The sequence below is a fragment of the Monocercomonoides exilis genome (genome assembly GCF_001643675.1).
Source record: "Monocercomonoides exilis strain PA203 chromosome Unknown scaffold94-26404, whole genome shotgun sequence".
NCBI classification, from domain to species: domain Eukaryota; phylum Preaxostyla; order Oxymonadida; family Polymastigidae; genus Monocercomonoides; species Monocercomonoides exilis.
The window spans coordinates 1-17,761 of NW_027150639.1; the positions used below are offsets into that span (position 1 = coordinate 1).

The 17,761-nt window shown below is 35.9% G+C and overlaps 1 protein-coding gene across 1 annotated transcript; it reads left to right on the forward strand.

Annotated features, from left to right (window-relative positions):
- Window positions 1-6,870: 6,870 nt before the first annotated feature.
- MONOS_18498 (uncharacterized protein) lies at window positions 6,871-7,390 on the forward strand (the record flags this gene model as incomplete). The annotated part of the gene is made up of 2 exons (XM_067871522.1): window positions 6,871-7,272; window positions 7,328-7,390. The coding sequence occupies 2 exons, from the start codon at window positions 6,871-6,873 to the stop codon at window positions 7,388-7,390; spliced, it is 465 nt and encodes a 154-aa protein (XP_067718527.1).
- Window positions 7,391-17,761: the final 10,371 nt, after the last annotated feature.

Here is a 17,761-nt window from a genome sequence, read left to right on the forward strand (position 1 = left end):
TTTACGTATTGCTAACCCTAACCCTAACCTAACCCCTAACCCTAACCCTAACCCTAACCCTAACCTAACCCTAACTCTAACCCTAACCCTAACCCTAACTCCACCCTAACCTAACCTAACCCTAACCCTAACCCTAACCCTAACCCTAACCCTAACCCTAACCCTAACCTAACCCTAACCCTAACCCTAACCCTAACCCTAACCCTAACCCTAACCCTAACCCTAACCCTAACCCTAACCCTAACCCTAACCCTAACCCTAACCCTAACCCTAACCCTAACCCTAACCCTAACCCTAACCCTAACCCTAACCCTAACCCTAACCCTAACCCTAACCCTAACCTAACCCTAACCCTAACCCTAACCCTAACCCTAACCCTAACCCTAACCCTAACCCTAACCCTAACCCTAACCCTAACCCTAACCTAACCCTAACCCTAACCCTAACCCTAACCCTAACCCTAACCCTAACCCTAACCTAACCCCTAACCCTAACCCTAACCCTAACCCTAACCCTAACCCTAACCCTAACCCTAACCCTAACCCTAACCCTAACCCTAACCCTAACCCTAACCCTAACCTAACCCTAACCCTAACCCTAACCCTAACCCTAACCTAACCCTAACCCTAACCCTAACCCTAACCCTAACCTAACCTAACCTAACCTTGGTGAAATATCATCTTCCAATAAAAATTTTCACAAAAATCGATATTTTCAACTTTTTTCTCATTGACCTGACATATGACTTGGCTAATGAAAAAAATCAATTTTTTCAAAATTTTCGAATTTTTGACCCTGACTTCAAAAATTCACAAATCACATGTAGTACACGCTGGTAAAGTCTCAGGTCTCGCAAAATTTTTTTCTTCGAGATACAAATTTTTTTTGATCCAAAAAAATGACCGAAAATTTTCTCATAAAATTTTCATGAAAAATGAAAAGTCCATATTGTTCGATAAAAAGTGAATAGAATGATGAATCATCCATATTACAATCGATCTCACCACAAAAACTGGATCTGAATCGAAAAAAATTGAAAAAATAAAAAATTCGAAATGACCAGAAATGACTGGACAAAAAAACAAACATTTTTTTCCAACTACTTTAGTCAAAAATTTTCAATATCAACACACATTTTTTTGTTGAATAACTCTTAATATAATCTACATTTCTGAAACACTTTGATTCAATCATCGTGAAATTTTCAAACAAAATATTTATTTCTATGAAAGTTGTCCCTTTGTTTTGAATGTATTGTCTAGGTTAATATATATATGAAAATCGTCTAGACTAAACGAACGAAAAGCTTAACCCTAACCTAGTTTTTCGAAAAAGATGGCACTTCGAGGTCGGGCAGCCATAATCACATAGAAAAATTATCATAGAAAATATTCAATTTTTAAAGGAAAAATATACTAACTGATGTGTGCAGAAATAACCACTGGGCCAATCTCTTAGCAATTACACCACATTTCACATCTACTAACATTCCCCAACATATCCCTCTAACTCCGATCACTTGCCCTCCTCTCACACTCCACAGCATCACCAAGTCAATACCCCCAAGTCATTTTTCTATGTGAAAAATCAGAACCGAACTCAAAACAACTAGCCGCTGGAATTTCTCAGCAACCACTGGGCCGATCGTAACGCCGTTTGGCCACATCCGGGCATGGGTTACTGTGCCGGTCATATGTGTTTCGATTCAGCCACTTGCCCCTGGTTCGCTCTCTGTGACTTCACCAACCAGGCACCCCCAGTCAAAGTCAAAAAATTTATTTCTTTTCTGGACAGCCTGCCAGACACCCGCCACCAACACCCATATGCATGCTATTATCAAACTATATGCACATATATCATACATTAATATCAAAATTATCTGGCCATTACTTCTGGAGTTATACTCGATTTACCTCAAAAATGACCTTTTTCACTCAAAAATTCGATTATAACTCAAAAACTACAGATAAGTGTATCCAATTAAAAATCACCAATATACAACATTACAACTCACATTCATGTGTTTAATCATATTTTAAATCGACTTTGAAATTTTCGAGAAAAAAATTTTTTCATTTTTTCAGTCAAAATGACCAACTTGTCCCCACTGCCCTGCCACAACCGCTCGGTAGAAAAATTTAGATTCGAGTATGTTTATAAGGGGCCCACGTCCTTGCCACCTGCCAATTATCAAAGGAATCTGAGACCTCATATTTTTCGGTCGTTGATCTAAGATCACCACTTTTTCAGTCAAAATCTTCATATCACATTTTCTCACTAACCAGACCAATCTGGCCCGAGAAAAATTCAGCGGACTATTCGTGAATTATCCGAACTTTTGTGTTTTCATAACTTTCGATCACAACTTTCATAAAAACCGATTTTCACCAATTTTTCATTTTTTCTGACTAACTTGAGCTAAATTCAACTTAATCAGAAAAAATGAAAATTATCGCATTGTCGAATTTTTGACCTTGACTTCAAAAATTCACAATTGGTCCAACTAACACTCCGATAAAGTCTCACAACTTAGAAAAATTTATTTATCGAGATATTTTAAAAATAATTATGAAAATTTTGACTGAAAAATTTTATTTAACAAATCATTCCACAATTTGAATCAATTAATTTCTGATTTTAATATCAATCAATTCCTCTCATAATATTACCCATATACGTAACTTTTCATCAACCACTAATTCCTACTTCTTTATTAAAAATCATTTTTTAAAAATTGTTTGAGTCTAGATCATAAGAAACCATTTTTCTATGTTAAGAATTCAACTTCTCAAAAACAGTTTGTTACCAATCTCACTATACACCATTACATCCCCCACCCCTCATAACCTATACAAAATATTATTTTCAAATTTATCTGTTCATGGAATAAATAGAAAAATATTAATTAAGATTGAAAATTTTGGTAAAAAATTATTTCTCAAGAGGATTGCTTTCAATATTAAAAACAAAAATAATAGAGATGTATTATATGATGACTATTTATTTAATAAAAAAATTGCGTTGAGAAGGATGTTATAAAAAATAAAAAAATTAAATATTATTCCAAAAATGGGTGGAAAAATGAAAATATTTTTTTATCTCCAAAATTGATGGGCAGACTAACATCAAAAAAATATATAATATACAATATCTTAATATCATTATTGTTGAATTTTTCAATAGAATGAAAAAGTCAGTTGTTGAGATAAAAAATAATATCAAAAATAAAAAAATTAAAAAAATAATAACATCACAAAGAAAAGTTGAATTCAATTGGTTATTTTATATAATATAATATATATAATAAAGATGATAATAACATATAAGAATACTGATATTGATGGTTGGTTCTGAGCAAACAAAAAGTATCTTATTTTTGTTGATATTTCAGAATGTTATTTTTCATTATTATTCAACCATAACTAACAATATTCTTTCAATTATATCATCATAATTAATATTATCATATCATATATCTTCTATCCAAATTTCATCAAAAATAAAAAAATAAAAAGTTAAAAAAAATTAATTTTATCATATCTTGAGGTATCCATATCAGATTTTAATAAAAATTATATAAAAAGATGAGGAGGGGATAGAGTAGAAAAAAGATATTTCATAAGAAAAATATTGTATTTTTCCAAAAAAATAAAACAAAAATATCGATTTTCTCCATTGAAAATGACCCCTTTTTTCCTTATTTTTCAAAATTTTCTCGCTAACCGCGAGGTTAGGGAAAGATCATCTCGCGCTACTACTCCAGTAGCGCTCGCTGGATGAAATCTGCGCACATCAATCCTGCGCGCAGATATTCATCCATCTCGCGAAAAAAATGAAGAAGAGTAAAAGTTCATGAAAAGAAAAAAGATAAAAGTTAAAGATTTCGGGGGAGGGGCAAAAATTTTCAACAAAAATTTGAAAACCTTCAAATTTGTACATAGCAAGAGTGACAAGATGGTGGTGTTATTTTTAAAAAATGAAGGCCTTTTCTGATGGGTAAGAGTCCCACCCAATGGCCGACGCGCCACACGGCAAAGTTCGGTCGCTTTCGCTCCCCGCCCTTTTGCCGCGTTTGCCGCGCGGCCCCCACCCCACGTAATGGTTTCTTCCTTATTCATTTTCTATTTTTCAGAAATCAGAAACTTTTTTCCTTGAAGTCAAAAATTGACTCAAAAACTTCAATGTTTTCAGTGAATATTATCCAAAAAGATGGATCTATTTGATTAATATCATCACATTGAAACCATTGAAGAAGTCCCTTTCTTCTCTTTTATTGGAGTCAGAAACTTTTTAAAGTGTTATTTTTGATCACAAAAATTTGATTCAAAAATACTTCAAAGAAATGATGATTTAAACAATAAGATTAATATCATCATTTCTTTGAAGAAGGTCTCTCAAGGGGAGGATAGAAACTTATTTTTGAAATTATTTATTTTTGACTCATAAAAGTTTCATCCTTTATGACTTTTTCCCACATTGGATTCCCTCAAATTCCCATTTATTTTTTCCTTTCCCAAAATGTATTTGGGGGGTAGTACTTTATCCATGGTATTATTAAGGCTTTCCAATCATCCGTCGTTAAAATTTTTTTCAATGTTTTTATATTCAATCATTCATACGTTAAATCCCTTCAAACGAGGTTTAAGAGAATATCTATGAATTTTAAAACATTTACTTGTGAGATTTTAGACGGACTTTTTTTTAATCAATGACTTAATCAAAAAAAATGGATAAAATTGGACAATATTCAGAGTTAAGCCTCAGTAAATCGTGCAAACAAAACACTCTGAGACGCACAGCCCTCTGATAACATGGATTCGTCTAATCCGTCCTTCTCAGGCATGACCCCTTTACCAATACTCTCATTTATCTTTACAATAGCCAGGCATATGGTCCAGCGAATGAAACGATTAATTCCAAACTAATGAAATCCGTTTTAATTACATTCACCTTATGTTTTTATTGGACCAACCGTTCCGGCCAAATCTTTCAAAGGCGGTACAACCAATCCTTCAAGATCCTCGACTTGGAAATAAAATATCTCAATTTCCTTATAAATTTACTCCCTTGTAAAGCAGTATAATATAGAATCTCAGTCTATATACCAGCTTCCATCCACAAGGCATTTAAAGGAGATACAAGACCCATCACATTATATTCTAGTCATATATGTTATTCTACAGCTCACCTGGAAGATATGACCCCATTTACACACATCCCTTTTAACAGGATCTTCCCTTATCCAATCGTCGCCGACCGTAGATAGGAGGGTTGTCAATATCCTCGATGGCCATGGTCTTAATTTCCATATCTCTATTTTTATCAAAAATCAATTCCCTTTCTTAACAAAGGCATGCCCAGGAGATTATCAATATAATCCTTCAATTGTCTTCTTATAATTCTCTGGAATAGATTCTGACTTAGAGGCGTTCAGTCATAATCTAACGTATGGTAGCTTCGCGGCACTAGTTTCTCAACTAACCGCAAATGCCAATTATACGATTCTAGGGTTCCTCTCGTACTTACTAGAATTACCATCTTGACAATAATTACACAATATCAGTAGGGTAAAACTAACCTGTCTCGCGACGGTCTAAACCCAGCTCACGTTCCCTGTTAGTGGGTGAACAATCCAACACTTGGCGAATTCTGCTTCGCAATGATAGGAAGAGCCGACATCGAAGAATCAAAAGCAACGTCGCTATGAACGCTTGGCTGCCACAAGCCAGTTATCCCTATGGTAACTTTTCTGACACCTCTGGCTTCATGCTTCGAAGAGTTTAACTCTTTACTCAAAGGATCGGTAGGCCACGCTTTCACCGTTTACATTCGTACTGAAAATTATCAAATCAAATGAGCTTTTACCCTTCTGTTCTACGTGAGATTTCTGTTCTCACTGAGCTCATCTTAGGACACCTGCGTTGTTGTTTAACAGATGTGCCGCCCCAGCCGAACTCCCCATCAGAAAATGTCTTTGAAAGAGATTCTAGTTAATAAACAAAAAATAGAACAGGGAAATCTTGCGATTATCCCAATGTCCCTTTGCTTATTTATTCCTCATATCTACAATAAAATGCGATCTCTCTTGCGAAAGAAAACAAACACTTTATTGGATTTCTTATCCCCATTCACAAAGAATGAAGACATAGAAAAGGTTTAGTTCCAGAATTACAGTTTGAAATATGACCATTAAACAAAAAAGAATATTAACCTAATAACATTCCCAACAGCCATATTTTTAGATCAAACCGTATCTCTCCTTAATCAAATAAGTAAAATAATAATAAAAGCAGCGGTATTTCAAGGTCGAAAAAGAAAAGAAAAGAAACAACAAGCTTTCAACATTGAGTTGCCCCAACATCAAAAACCCATCATCCCTTCTCCCGTTAACTCTTTAATCTCCCGCTTATTCTACATCTCCTAAATCATTTCACAGATTCTGACTAGAGTCAAGCTCAACAGGGTCTTCTTTCCCCGCTGATTTTTCCAAGCCCGTTCCCTTGGCTGTGGGTTCGCTAGATAGTAGATAGGGACAGTGGGAATCTCGTTAATCCATTCATGCGCGTCGGAAATTAACCGACGAGGCATTTGGCTACCTTAAGCATTTTAATCAATCAAAACCTTTCCAATAGGAAAACCTTTGACCCAATGTTGCTTCGCTCTGTGGGAGCTATTCAAAACATTGCACACTTTAACCATCGTGTGGAATGGCACGTCCCTTAAGCCTCCTTGGATGGTTGGGGAATAAATACAAATGTTTCATCAACAGATGTGATTATTCCCTTCCCGACCAAGCAGACCCACACCTTACCGTGCTCTACGACGATCTCGACAAGTTCACACTTTTCAGATTCGCCACGGGATTAACTCATGTCAAAGATAACAGATTATTTTCCTCCATTACCCTTGCTGGAAGCCTTCCCCGTACCAGGTTGTGTTGCCGCTGGTGTGCCCACAGTTCAGAAGGAATCAATGGTTAAACGTCAGAAATCTCTTTCCTCCAGGGATCTTATAGTAGAAAAGTACAAATCAGATCTCAAAAATGTCTGGATTGATCATCCAACCACTATCTCAACCTGGTTTGGTCCAATAACAATGCATTGCAAAGTCATCGACGATACAAATCTACCAGTCGGATTCACCAAAACTGCAGAAGGGAAGTATCAATACAACTTCACCGACCCAGAATTGACAGATAAGAAAAGATACAGACCAATTGCCTATCGGATGTCATTCCTTCTTGATCCAAATTTTTACAATTCGGATTACACAGTATCCCATTTATGCCATAATCCCTTATGTTATAATTGGGAACACCATGTCTTAGAGACCCTTGAAACCAATAAATCAAGGAATGGCTGTCCAGGTGGTCCCCATTGCCACCATATAGTCAAATGCCTGATACCAGGACCCTTTTCAGAATCCTAAGTATTTTTCTTTTCATTTCACCATTTTCCTTTTTTTCATATCACCAGTTCGACTAGTGAGTCAAAATACCCTTCTTCCATTGAAAGATATCTCACTTTTGCCTCCCTTTTATATATTATTAGTTGAGAGTCATAGTTACTCCCGCCGTTTACCCGCGCTTGATTGAATTTCTTCACTTTGACATTCAGAGCACTGGGCAGAAATCACAATGTGTTAACACCGTTTTCCAGCCATCACATTGCTGTGTTTTAATTAAACAGTCGGATTCCCCTTGTCCGTTCCAGTTCTAAGTCGGTTGTTATTTTAAATAAAAGCCATAGCATATAATATTATCAGTGTGATGTTGCCACCCCAACTGTAATCTAGCTATAAATATTGGGACAATCTTTCGATTAAATAAAGGATATCCAGATCAAAGAAACGGCAACTGTTATAATCAAGCAACACAAAAACTGAAACCCTTATAAAAGAATCCGAATCAGACAAAGAAAAAAGACAAGTCTCCTTCCTTTATCCAACCAGCCAATTATAAGCCATTCCAATCCCCATGTCACAAGCCATTCCGTTTTTTGTGTGTTCCGAAAACTTCAATCACAACTGACAAATCCTTCACTTCTGGTAAAGTCAAAATCTATCTTTTCATATAGCAGAACTGACTTCCAAGTCTCAAATCTCAAATGAAGTTTGACCCCATTCAAAATTCAAAACTCAAAAAATCCTCTTTCCATATTACATTCAATAAACCCAACCAAAGAAAAAGAAAACAAGTTGCCCCATTTTCTCCCTTTTATATTACCAGAACCCAACGGCTCAACCCTTAGAGCCAATCCTTTTCCCAAGGTTACGGATCTATTTTGCCGAATTCCCTTACCTACTTTTTCTAATTGACTAGAGGCTACTCACCTAGAAGACCTGTTGCGGTTATTAGTACGACCGAGTGTGAAAATCAAATTCTTAAAAATAATATCAGTCCCCTGAAGTTTCATGGATCGTTAAACATGCACCAGACCAAATAATACTTGCATCCCTGTATAATGAAATACAAGACCTCAAATACAGTTAAAAGGTACCCTCTTCCGAGGGTTTCTCTAAACTGCATTTTTATTTAGTTGAGGGCTCTTCCGACTGGGTAACCACTTCTCCGAATAAATCGTTTTCATGGTCACCGCTATAGCAAGTAACTTATAACTTATAAATTAATTATATAGCTTCATCAGTCGTTAAGAAGAAAAGAAAACTCTTCCCGGGATGTTTACCGATGAGTTCAGGCTTCTTTGCGTTACCGCTTTTGTTCTCCACACATTTTTAGTGTTATTCCAAAACTCTGTTACAAGTCTTGAAACCAAATTTTTCTTTATTATTTCGGTATAGGAATATTAACCTATTTCCCTTTCGATTTCTATAAATATATCACACTTAACAAAAATCTTGCGATTTGTTAAGAATATTTTTAGAAAACAAACGGTATTTAACCGATACCTTAGGATCGACTAACCCATGTCTCAATGAGATTCACATGGAACCTTTCTTCACTTCAGTCTTCAAAGTATTACCCCATTTGGGAAGGTCCTCCCATTTGAATATTTGCTACTACCACCAAGATCAGCACTATCGACCGTTCCATTTGTATTCACATACAAACTTCAAAACTTATTAAAAAATATCCAGAACAATAGAAAAATAAATTTCCCTATCACCCCAAAATACCTTTTATTCCTTTTTGATCGACACGCCCTCCTACATAAGCTATAACTTCCCTATCATAGCTTAGTCATGTATAAGTATCATCGCTATTACATATGCTCCAGCGCCATCCATTTTCAGGGCCAATTCATTCGGCAGGTGAGTTGTTACACACTCCTTAGCGGATACCAACTTCCATGGCCACCGTCCTGCTGTCAAAATGAATTGACACCTTTTCTGGTATCTATATGAGCATATATTTAGGCACTTTAACATGACGTTCGGTTCATCCCATCGCCAGTTCTGCTTACCAAAAATGGCCCACTAAGAGCTTATTATTTTTCTCAACAAATATGGGTTTTCTTTTTATTAGTTAATCAAAGTTTATCTAAAAGATTTTCAAACAACTTTTTCGAGTAGTAGAAAACAAATCCTTATAAAGACTACCGGAGTCCTACGGATGTTTAGGGTTTTCTTAAAATGCAAACCAAAACAATCAGCACGTCCAGACTCCTTAAAATAGCATTCTACAAGCCTTCTTACCAGCTTCATCAATAGAACACTAAAAGATTACCTTGCCAATTTAGAGTTTGAGAATAGGTTGAAGAAATTATTTCTCCAAGACCTCTAATCATTCGCTTTACCTGACAAAACATTCTTTCATTATAAGCTCCTGCTATCCGGGGAAACTTCGGAGGGAACCAGCTACTAGATGGTTCGATGAGTCTTTCGCCCCTATACCCAAATTTGACGAACGAGTTGCACGTCAGTATCGCTACGAGCTTCCATCAGAGTTTCCTCTGACTTCACCCTAATTCAGGCATAGTTCACCATCTTTCGGGTCCTAGCAGATATGCTATAACTCAAACCATAAGAAAAGCAGCCTGGTTTTACCCAAAACTACCTTTTAACAAAAACTTTATGGTTGGTCAATGTTGCCAGGATCTCCACCAAAAGGATTTACCCTCTCGGCGAATAACCCCTTCACATTTAAGGGCTTTCCAAATAATCCCCTTCACTTTCATTACGCATCCCTGGGTTTTATCCACCCGAATACTCGCATATCTGATAGACTCCTTGGTCCGTGTTTCAAGACGGGGCGATATAAAACACATCAAGCAAGAGTCAATTCTTCTTATTTGGAATAGGAAATCGATATTAGAATCGCCATATTTAAGATCAATTAGTTCACTAATAAATAAGACAATATTACCATTTATTCTTAATTCAATATAATCAAGCGAGCTTAACCAATCGAAACAAATCTTTTAAAAACCAAATATGAAGAAAAAGAAAACAAGTTTCTTCCTCAACTCATCTGATTTAATTAAAAATTTGGAATAAATTGAAAAATATCATCCCAGAACTAATATATGTAAACTCTGGTATTCTCGATATTTCCATCCCGTATCTGATATCTTTAACCAATCCATATTCTCAGATACTTATTACAAAGTATTCTATCCCTGTATCGAATCCAATAGGTAAGTCTTGCTTCAGGATTATAACAGAATAGGAAATCATCAAGTTTAATAAAAAACCTGACAATATTCAATAATGTCTATTCCCACCTTTCCTCCTATGTGGATTTCGGTTATTATCAAAACTATAGAATACCATTGACCGCATTCTTATGTTTAACATTCATCCATAAAGCCTTTTACGGCCTATATGAGAGAGAGGGAAATGATGCTATCCTGAGCAAAGTGGTTCGGCTATTACACCTTTCTTTTATATCCTTATAAGCACGGGTTTATATCAGATATCAATAACAATTATAAATTACTATTCATATGTATCCCCGACTTTACAGTTAAGCTTACAAGTCACTCAGGCCACAATACACCAACCCTCTAGTATTCCATGTCCATAAGAAAATAATTTAATTATATTAATAAAAAACATCTCTGCACTTTCTAAATTTTATATCGCTTGTCCTTTTGGCAGTTTCAAGCACTACTTTCATTCTCTTTTCAAAGTTCTTTTCATCTTTCCCTCACGGTACTTGTTCGCTATCGGTCTCTTGTCAATATTTAGCCTTGGATGAAGCTTACCACCCAATTAGGGTTGCAATCTCAAACAACCCGACTCTATGATTGTAATGTCCAACCGTGACATTTAAACCAAAAAAAGCCATGACAAGTTTGACCCTGCCACATCTTCCTTCAGTAGGAATCGAGATCTACTTTTACTATATAAACGGGGCTATTACCCTCTCCGGCATTCCTTTCCAAAAACAAAAATAGAAATTTTGATCTCTAAATCATATTCCCGTCACTGACATTAATCTCTCAGAGTTTGACCCCAAGAGAAATTACATCTTTAAAGTACAACTCTTATTACTTTCTATCAATTGTTAGCCAAGTCAAAAGTTGCCTTCCTTCTCAACTAACTCATAATAAGATTTTAACTTTGGGCTTTTCCTTCTTCCCTCGCAGGTACTAAAGGAATCCTCGTTAGTTTCTTTTCCTCCGCTTATTAAGATGCTTCAGTTCAGCGGGTAATCTTGCTTGATATTTCAGATTGATATTATGTAAAATATTTTCTTTCTCATCATTCATTTAATATTAAAACTTATATTAATATTTCAATATTATTTTAATATTAAAATTTCTTTTGAAAAAGAAATTATTATTATTAATAATAATTAAAGATTATATTTTCTTAATAGAAAATTTAATCTCAAATAATATAAAACAAATCTATTTTGATTTAAATAGATTTATAATAAATTTATAACCAATTCTGAAACAAGCATGGTCCCTCAATTATAGAAATAACTGAGAAACCGCAATATGCGTTCAAAATTTTGATGACTCGTAGATTTCTGCGATTCGCATTAGCTATCGCGCTTTGCTGCGTTCTTCATCGATACAAGAGCCAAGATATCCACTGCCAAAAGTTTTTAATTTTTCTTTAATTAAAAAAACTTTTATTTATAATAATATCGTTATCTAATTATTGCATCCATCTTTATTATTTTTAAATTTATATTGTTTTGATTTGAAATAAACGTTAATGATCCTTCCGCAGGTTCCCCTACGGAAACCTTGTTACGACTTCTCCTTCCTCTAAATAATAAGATTTACTGTCCTTCTAATTAAATCCTAGAGAATCGAAACCCTCACAAGATCCAACAATCCAGACATTTCATCTGATCATTCAATCGGTAGGAGCGACGGGCGGTGTGTACAAAGGGCAGGGACGTAATCAGCGCAATCTGATGAATTGCACTTACTAGGTATTCCTCGTTCATGATCCAAAATTACAAAGATCAATCCCCATCACGATAAAGTTTCAAAAGATTACCCAATCCTTTCGGATAAGGGAATTGCATGTGTTAAAAAATAGCATCCCCTTTCAAAGCCCCGATTAAGAAGCCCTGAAACAAAAACACTATTTTTTGATTTAACACACCCAAAAACAACTTGTTGACTTTATCAGTGTAGCGCGCGTGCGGCCCAGAACATCTAAGGGCATCACAGACCTGTTATTGCCTCATGCTTCCCCATGTGCAACCATGGTAGTCCCTCTAAGTAGGTTCGAATATAGATCCAGAGCCCCATTAGCCTTCCACCACAACCCCGTGAAGAGCCATGATGAAATTAATTAACTAAAAGAGAATTACAATCCATATCGAAATATTTTAATGATAATTTCAATAACTCACTTCCAAAACAAACTTCTTCCAAACAGCCGAAACTGCTCAAAACAAATCCATCCTGAAAGCTTAATGAGCTATCTCAAAATATATATTTCAATATTAACCATTAAAAGATCTCAGACAACTTCCCGACTTTCTCAACAATCCTCCCGAGAGAGAACTACTGAGAAAAATCGGAAAGCCACCTTACAGACACTTTTCAAAATTATCACCCTATTTAGCAGGTTGAGGTCTCGTTCGTTATCGGAATTAACCAGACAAATCACTCCACCAACTAAGAACGACCATGCACCACCACCCACGGAATCAAGAAAGAACTATCAATCTGTCAATCCTTCCCGTGTCTGGACCTGGTAAGTTTCCCCGTGTTGAGTCAAATTAAGCCGCAGGCTCCACACCTGGTGGTGCCCTTCCGTCAATTTCTTTGAGTTTCAGCCTTGCGACCGTACTCCCCCAGAACCCAGAGACTTAATCGATTTCTCTAAAGGTGCTGATGGGGCTTAAAAACAAAAAACAAAGACAAATAACCGAAGTTACCTCTTTCATTTTTTGTTATAATTTTAAAAGCAAACTCACTTCACTATTTCTTGTGATAAATTCCACCTATCCCGAAAGATAGAAATTGGAAAAGCGAATTAAAAAATAAATTCCCTCCAATCCCTAGTTGGCATCGTTTATAGTTAAGACTAGAGCGGTTTCTGATCGCCTTCGATCCCCTAACTTTCGTTCTTGATTAATGAAAACATCCTTGGTAAATGCTTTCGCACTTGTTTGTCTTGCATAAATCCAAGAATTCCACCTCTGACTATGCAATACAGATACCCCCAACTGTCCCTCTTAATCATTACACCTGTTTCAAAACCAATAAAACTCAAATCGATAAACAATAACAAAAGAACAAGTTCAATCTTCTTATTGTTTAAGACTCGAATGTGTTTGATAACAAAAAATAAATAAGTTTCCTTATTTTTTCATTATCAAATTTAAAACACATCAGGTGTCTTATTTTATTATTCCATGCTAATGTGTTCAGTAGCGAATTTCTTTCATTACAAAAAAACGCCTGCTTTGAACACTCCATTTTCTTCAAAGTAAACTCTCCGAAATTTTCCTCTTCTTTGACAAAGAGAAACGATTAATATAAATCAACATTTAAGTGATATATTAATAATTTCGAAAACATTACCAAACGCTCAAAAGGGATTCGAGGTTATTCAAATTCAAGGCAAGCATAAGATAAATGAAAGATACTGAATCAATCAAACAACAAGAAATAAATCTTGATGCAAGATTAAAAACAATACCATGATTTTCAAATATCCCCTCATTAATACCCTCCAATCACTTCACTTCCAAATTAAATCAACCCGAAAGCTAATTTAATAAGAAAAATGAAGCAGGACTAAGTATAGAGAAACATCTCGCCCCTCGAACAATTAAAAACTCCAAAATCCAACTACGAGCTTTTTAACTGCAGCAATTTTAGTATACACTATTAGAGCTGGAATTACCGCGGCTGCTGGCACCAGACTTGCCCTCTAATTGTTTCTCTTTCAAGCATTTACATTGAAACCATTCCAATAGCAGAATACCATTAGATACCCCGCTTTGTTATTTTTTGTCACTACCTCCCCATATACGTCATTGATTGGGATTGGGTAATTTGCGCGCCTGCTGCCTTCCTTGGAAGTGGTAGCCATCTCTCAGGCTCCCTCTCCGGAATCGAACCCTAATTCTCCGTTACCCGTCAATACCATGGTAGGCCTCTATCCTACCATCATCAGTTGATAGGTCAGAAATTTCAATGACACATTGCCAAGACGATGGGCTCTTAACCCACCCTGGCAATTCGACATTTATCATGAATCACCATTATCTTTCACAATGGACACATATCATTACACCCCTTGCGAGGCTTCAAACATGTGCCGAAATAAGTTTTTGATCCATATAGAATCAAACATTTAAACTATTCCTAATGGTTTTCGATCTAATAAATACAATCCTTCCCCAAAGGGTGTCTCATTGCTGAAACACCCTTAGTCGGATCTTTTTCAAACCCACCCTTCTTTCCATTCCGAAAAACAAAAAGAAAAATGAATTCTCGCATGTATTAGCTCTAGAATTACTACGGCTATCCATGTAGTAAATTATATTTCTATTCAAAATATAACATTGTCATTGTCAAATAAATTATAACTGTTGTAATGAGCCATTCGCAGTTTCATAAATACAAGTTATTTATACTGACACATGCATGGCTTAATCTTTGAGACAAGCATATGACTACTGGCAGAATCGACCAGATACATTTATATATAGAAAAACATTAACTAAAATTTTTCATTCAACTAATGTCTTTTTCTAATATAAAATAATATATATCATATTGTTTTGTTAAAGACAACATAATATAGTATTTTAGTCATAATTATTAAAACATCACCATTCACAAAGATGATGATGTTTCAAGAATAGACACTATATTTTCCCTTCTCAAATATTAACACATTATTTTCTTTCAGATAAACTTAATAACTGATTTAAAGTTATTGGGCCATCCAATCATAATCATTAATATTTGTATTATCACAATGTAATCTCAATATCAAAACACTTTTCTCATCATCATCAAAACTGATAATATAAAAGCTCTGATAGATCATTACAATATGATTTTTCATTCGCAACTTACAATTATATTTTCACCTTTTGAAAAAGTGGCAAATAATTGTAACAGTTCAAATACTCTCAATCAATAGAAACATGACATTTATGTCTTCAAACAAACAGAGAAACTGTTCATTTTGATTTCATCATTGTCACATTCTATCTCTCGATAGTCAAATCCAACCCCCACATATTAGGCAACCAAACCCAATAGTTATAATGTGCAATAACAATCCATCTGAACTCAATCAATGATATACACATATACATATCGACCACACCATACATATAGACAAGGTCTCAACTTCATGAAGTACTCTTTTCTACAATATTCAAACAAGTCAACATACATGTATTTCCAACAACAAAACACCCCAACACTTTCACACAAATCCCCACATTGTTGCTTTTCTAAAATCAAGCAGTTCTCCAAGATGGATTCATTGCATCCAACTCAAACTACTTCACCCCACATAACCATATACTATACTGCCTCACAACACACATTCACTACTAGCATAGCACTCTCTCACAACAACTTCTCAGACTAATCGATTTTATTAGAGCCATTTTTATCTCTTCGTCCAACATTTTTTACACATCAGACTCAAAGATTCAAACAACTCACTTTATTATTCGACCCATCTGATTAGTCATTGCTACCAGAAGATGTTTTCATAAAACATGTATTGCTTAGCCCTTATATACAATCACATGTTGCTTTTCGTTCTTATCAGACCCAACAAACCCACCCTTTTGAACCACCTTCATTTATACTTCACACTCAGTGAGTTTCTGTATAATCATGCAAAGGTATTTCATTCAAAGAGACACATACATATTATTCCCATTCAAATACCATATACTATCTTCCTTAACATACAAAGCCTACCCACCTATTTGCTATACATATGACATAATACTATATACATATATATACAATAGACCACTATTACACAATGCCTCAGTCTAATAGACAGCCCCCTATACAAAATTTTTCATTCAAAATCCACTTTTTTCCTATGGAGTTTCATATACAAGTCACACTTCTATACTAACCCCATATCACATAAGCCCTGGCTCAGACTATCCTCACCAGACAACTTTTGTCGAAAAAAATGAAGTCAGAAATAAAATTTTTTCGGGGGGTGTCCCCCTAATATACTTCCGTAAAAATCCCCGACAGCCCGCACCCCGAACACCATCTTTTCCAAAAACTCATAGACTCAATTACACTACGCCCAGGTTTTCGCGTTTTTTCCGCTTTTCATACTAGAATTACACTACGAAAACGACCTCATCGAAAAACCTGCTTTGATACTAAAAATCTCAAAATTACACTACGCCCCGAAAACCTCGGCGTAGTGAAAATGCCCAAAAATGATACTAGAAAAATACTCAATGAAAAATTTTAGTATCCTTCCATAGTGTTTCTTGGGATGGGGACACACCAAAGCCTTGCCACTACCACACCACCTTGCGCCACCAGCCTTCCAGCCTCCTAGTGTTTCCATAGGAAATGCCCCTATGAAACTCACTTTTCTCACACTGCTGCTGGAGCAGCCAGAGGAGTGGAGTGGAATGCCTATGGAAACGTATACGCACAAACTCATACCATCAGCTAGCCTGTAAGTTATGACCGATAAAAGATACAAGGGTTGGAGCCTATATGAAAAGTGGAAAATCATACAAAAATGTTAGTATATTGAGTATAGTGAAAAGGGGATGAGCAGTGGGAATAGTAGGGGATAGTTGGATAGAGTGAGTGAGGAGCTAGACCCTCTATGGCATTTAGAACTTTCCAGCTCTTAAGCCTGGCAAGCTACAAGGGCAGGAACACAAGGGGTTTGAGTCAACTTTCCCTATGAAAAGTGAGTATAATGGCTGCAGTGGATTACACAGGCAGGGCATAGACACTGGATGTGTGCCATATTGTGGGCACAGTGTGTAGTCACATTGCAGTGATATCAGCTTGGCTGTAAGTTATGACCAGTAAAAGATATGAGAGTGGGAACACAGGGGAGGTCAGTCACTTTTTCTATGAAAAGTTCATGTATTTTGCCTATGGCTCCTAGGCAAATAGACTGACCCTGTTGGATCCTTCACCAATGGATAGAGGGAGAGTATAGCTAGACCCTCTATAACATTTTCGAGTCTCGCACTCTCAAGCCTGAGGCACTACAAGGGTTGGAACATAAGGGGTCCCAGTCAATATTTTCTCTCAATGAAATTTCTCATAGGAAGAATTGTAGTATATTGAGTGTGGTGGCAAGGGATTACATAGGAGGCCAACGGGAATACTGCCATTGGCTAGGC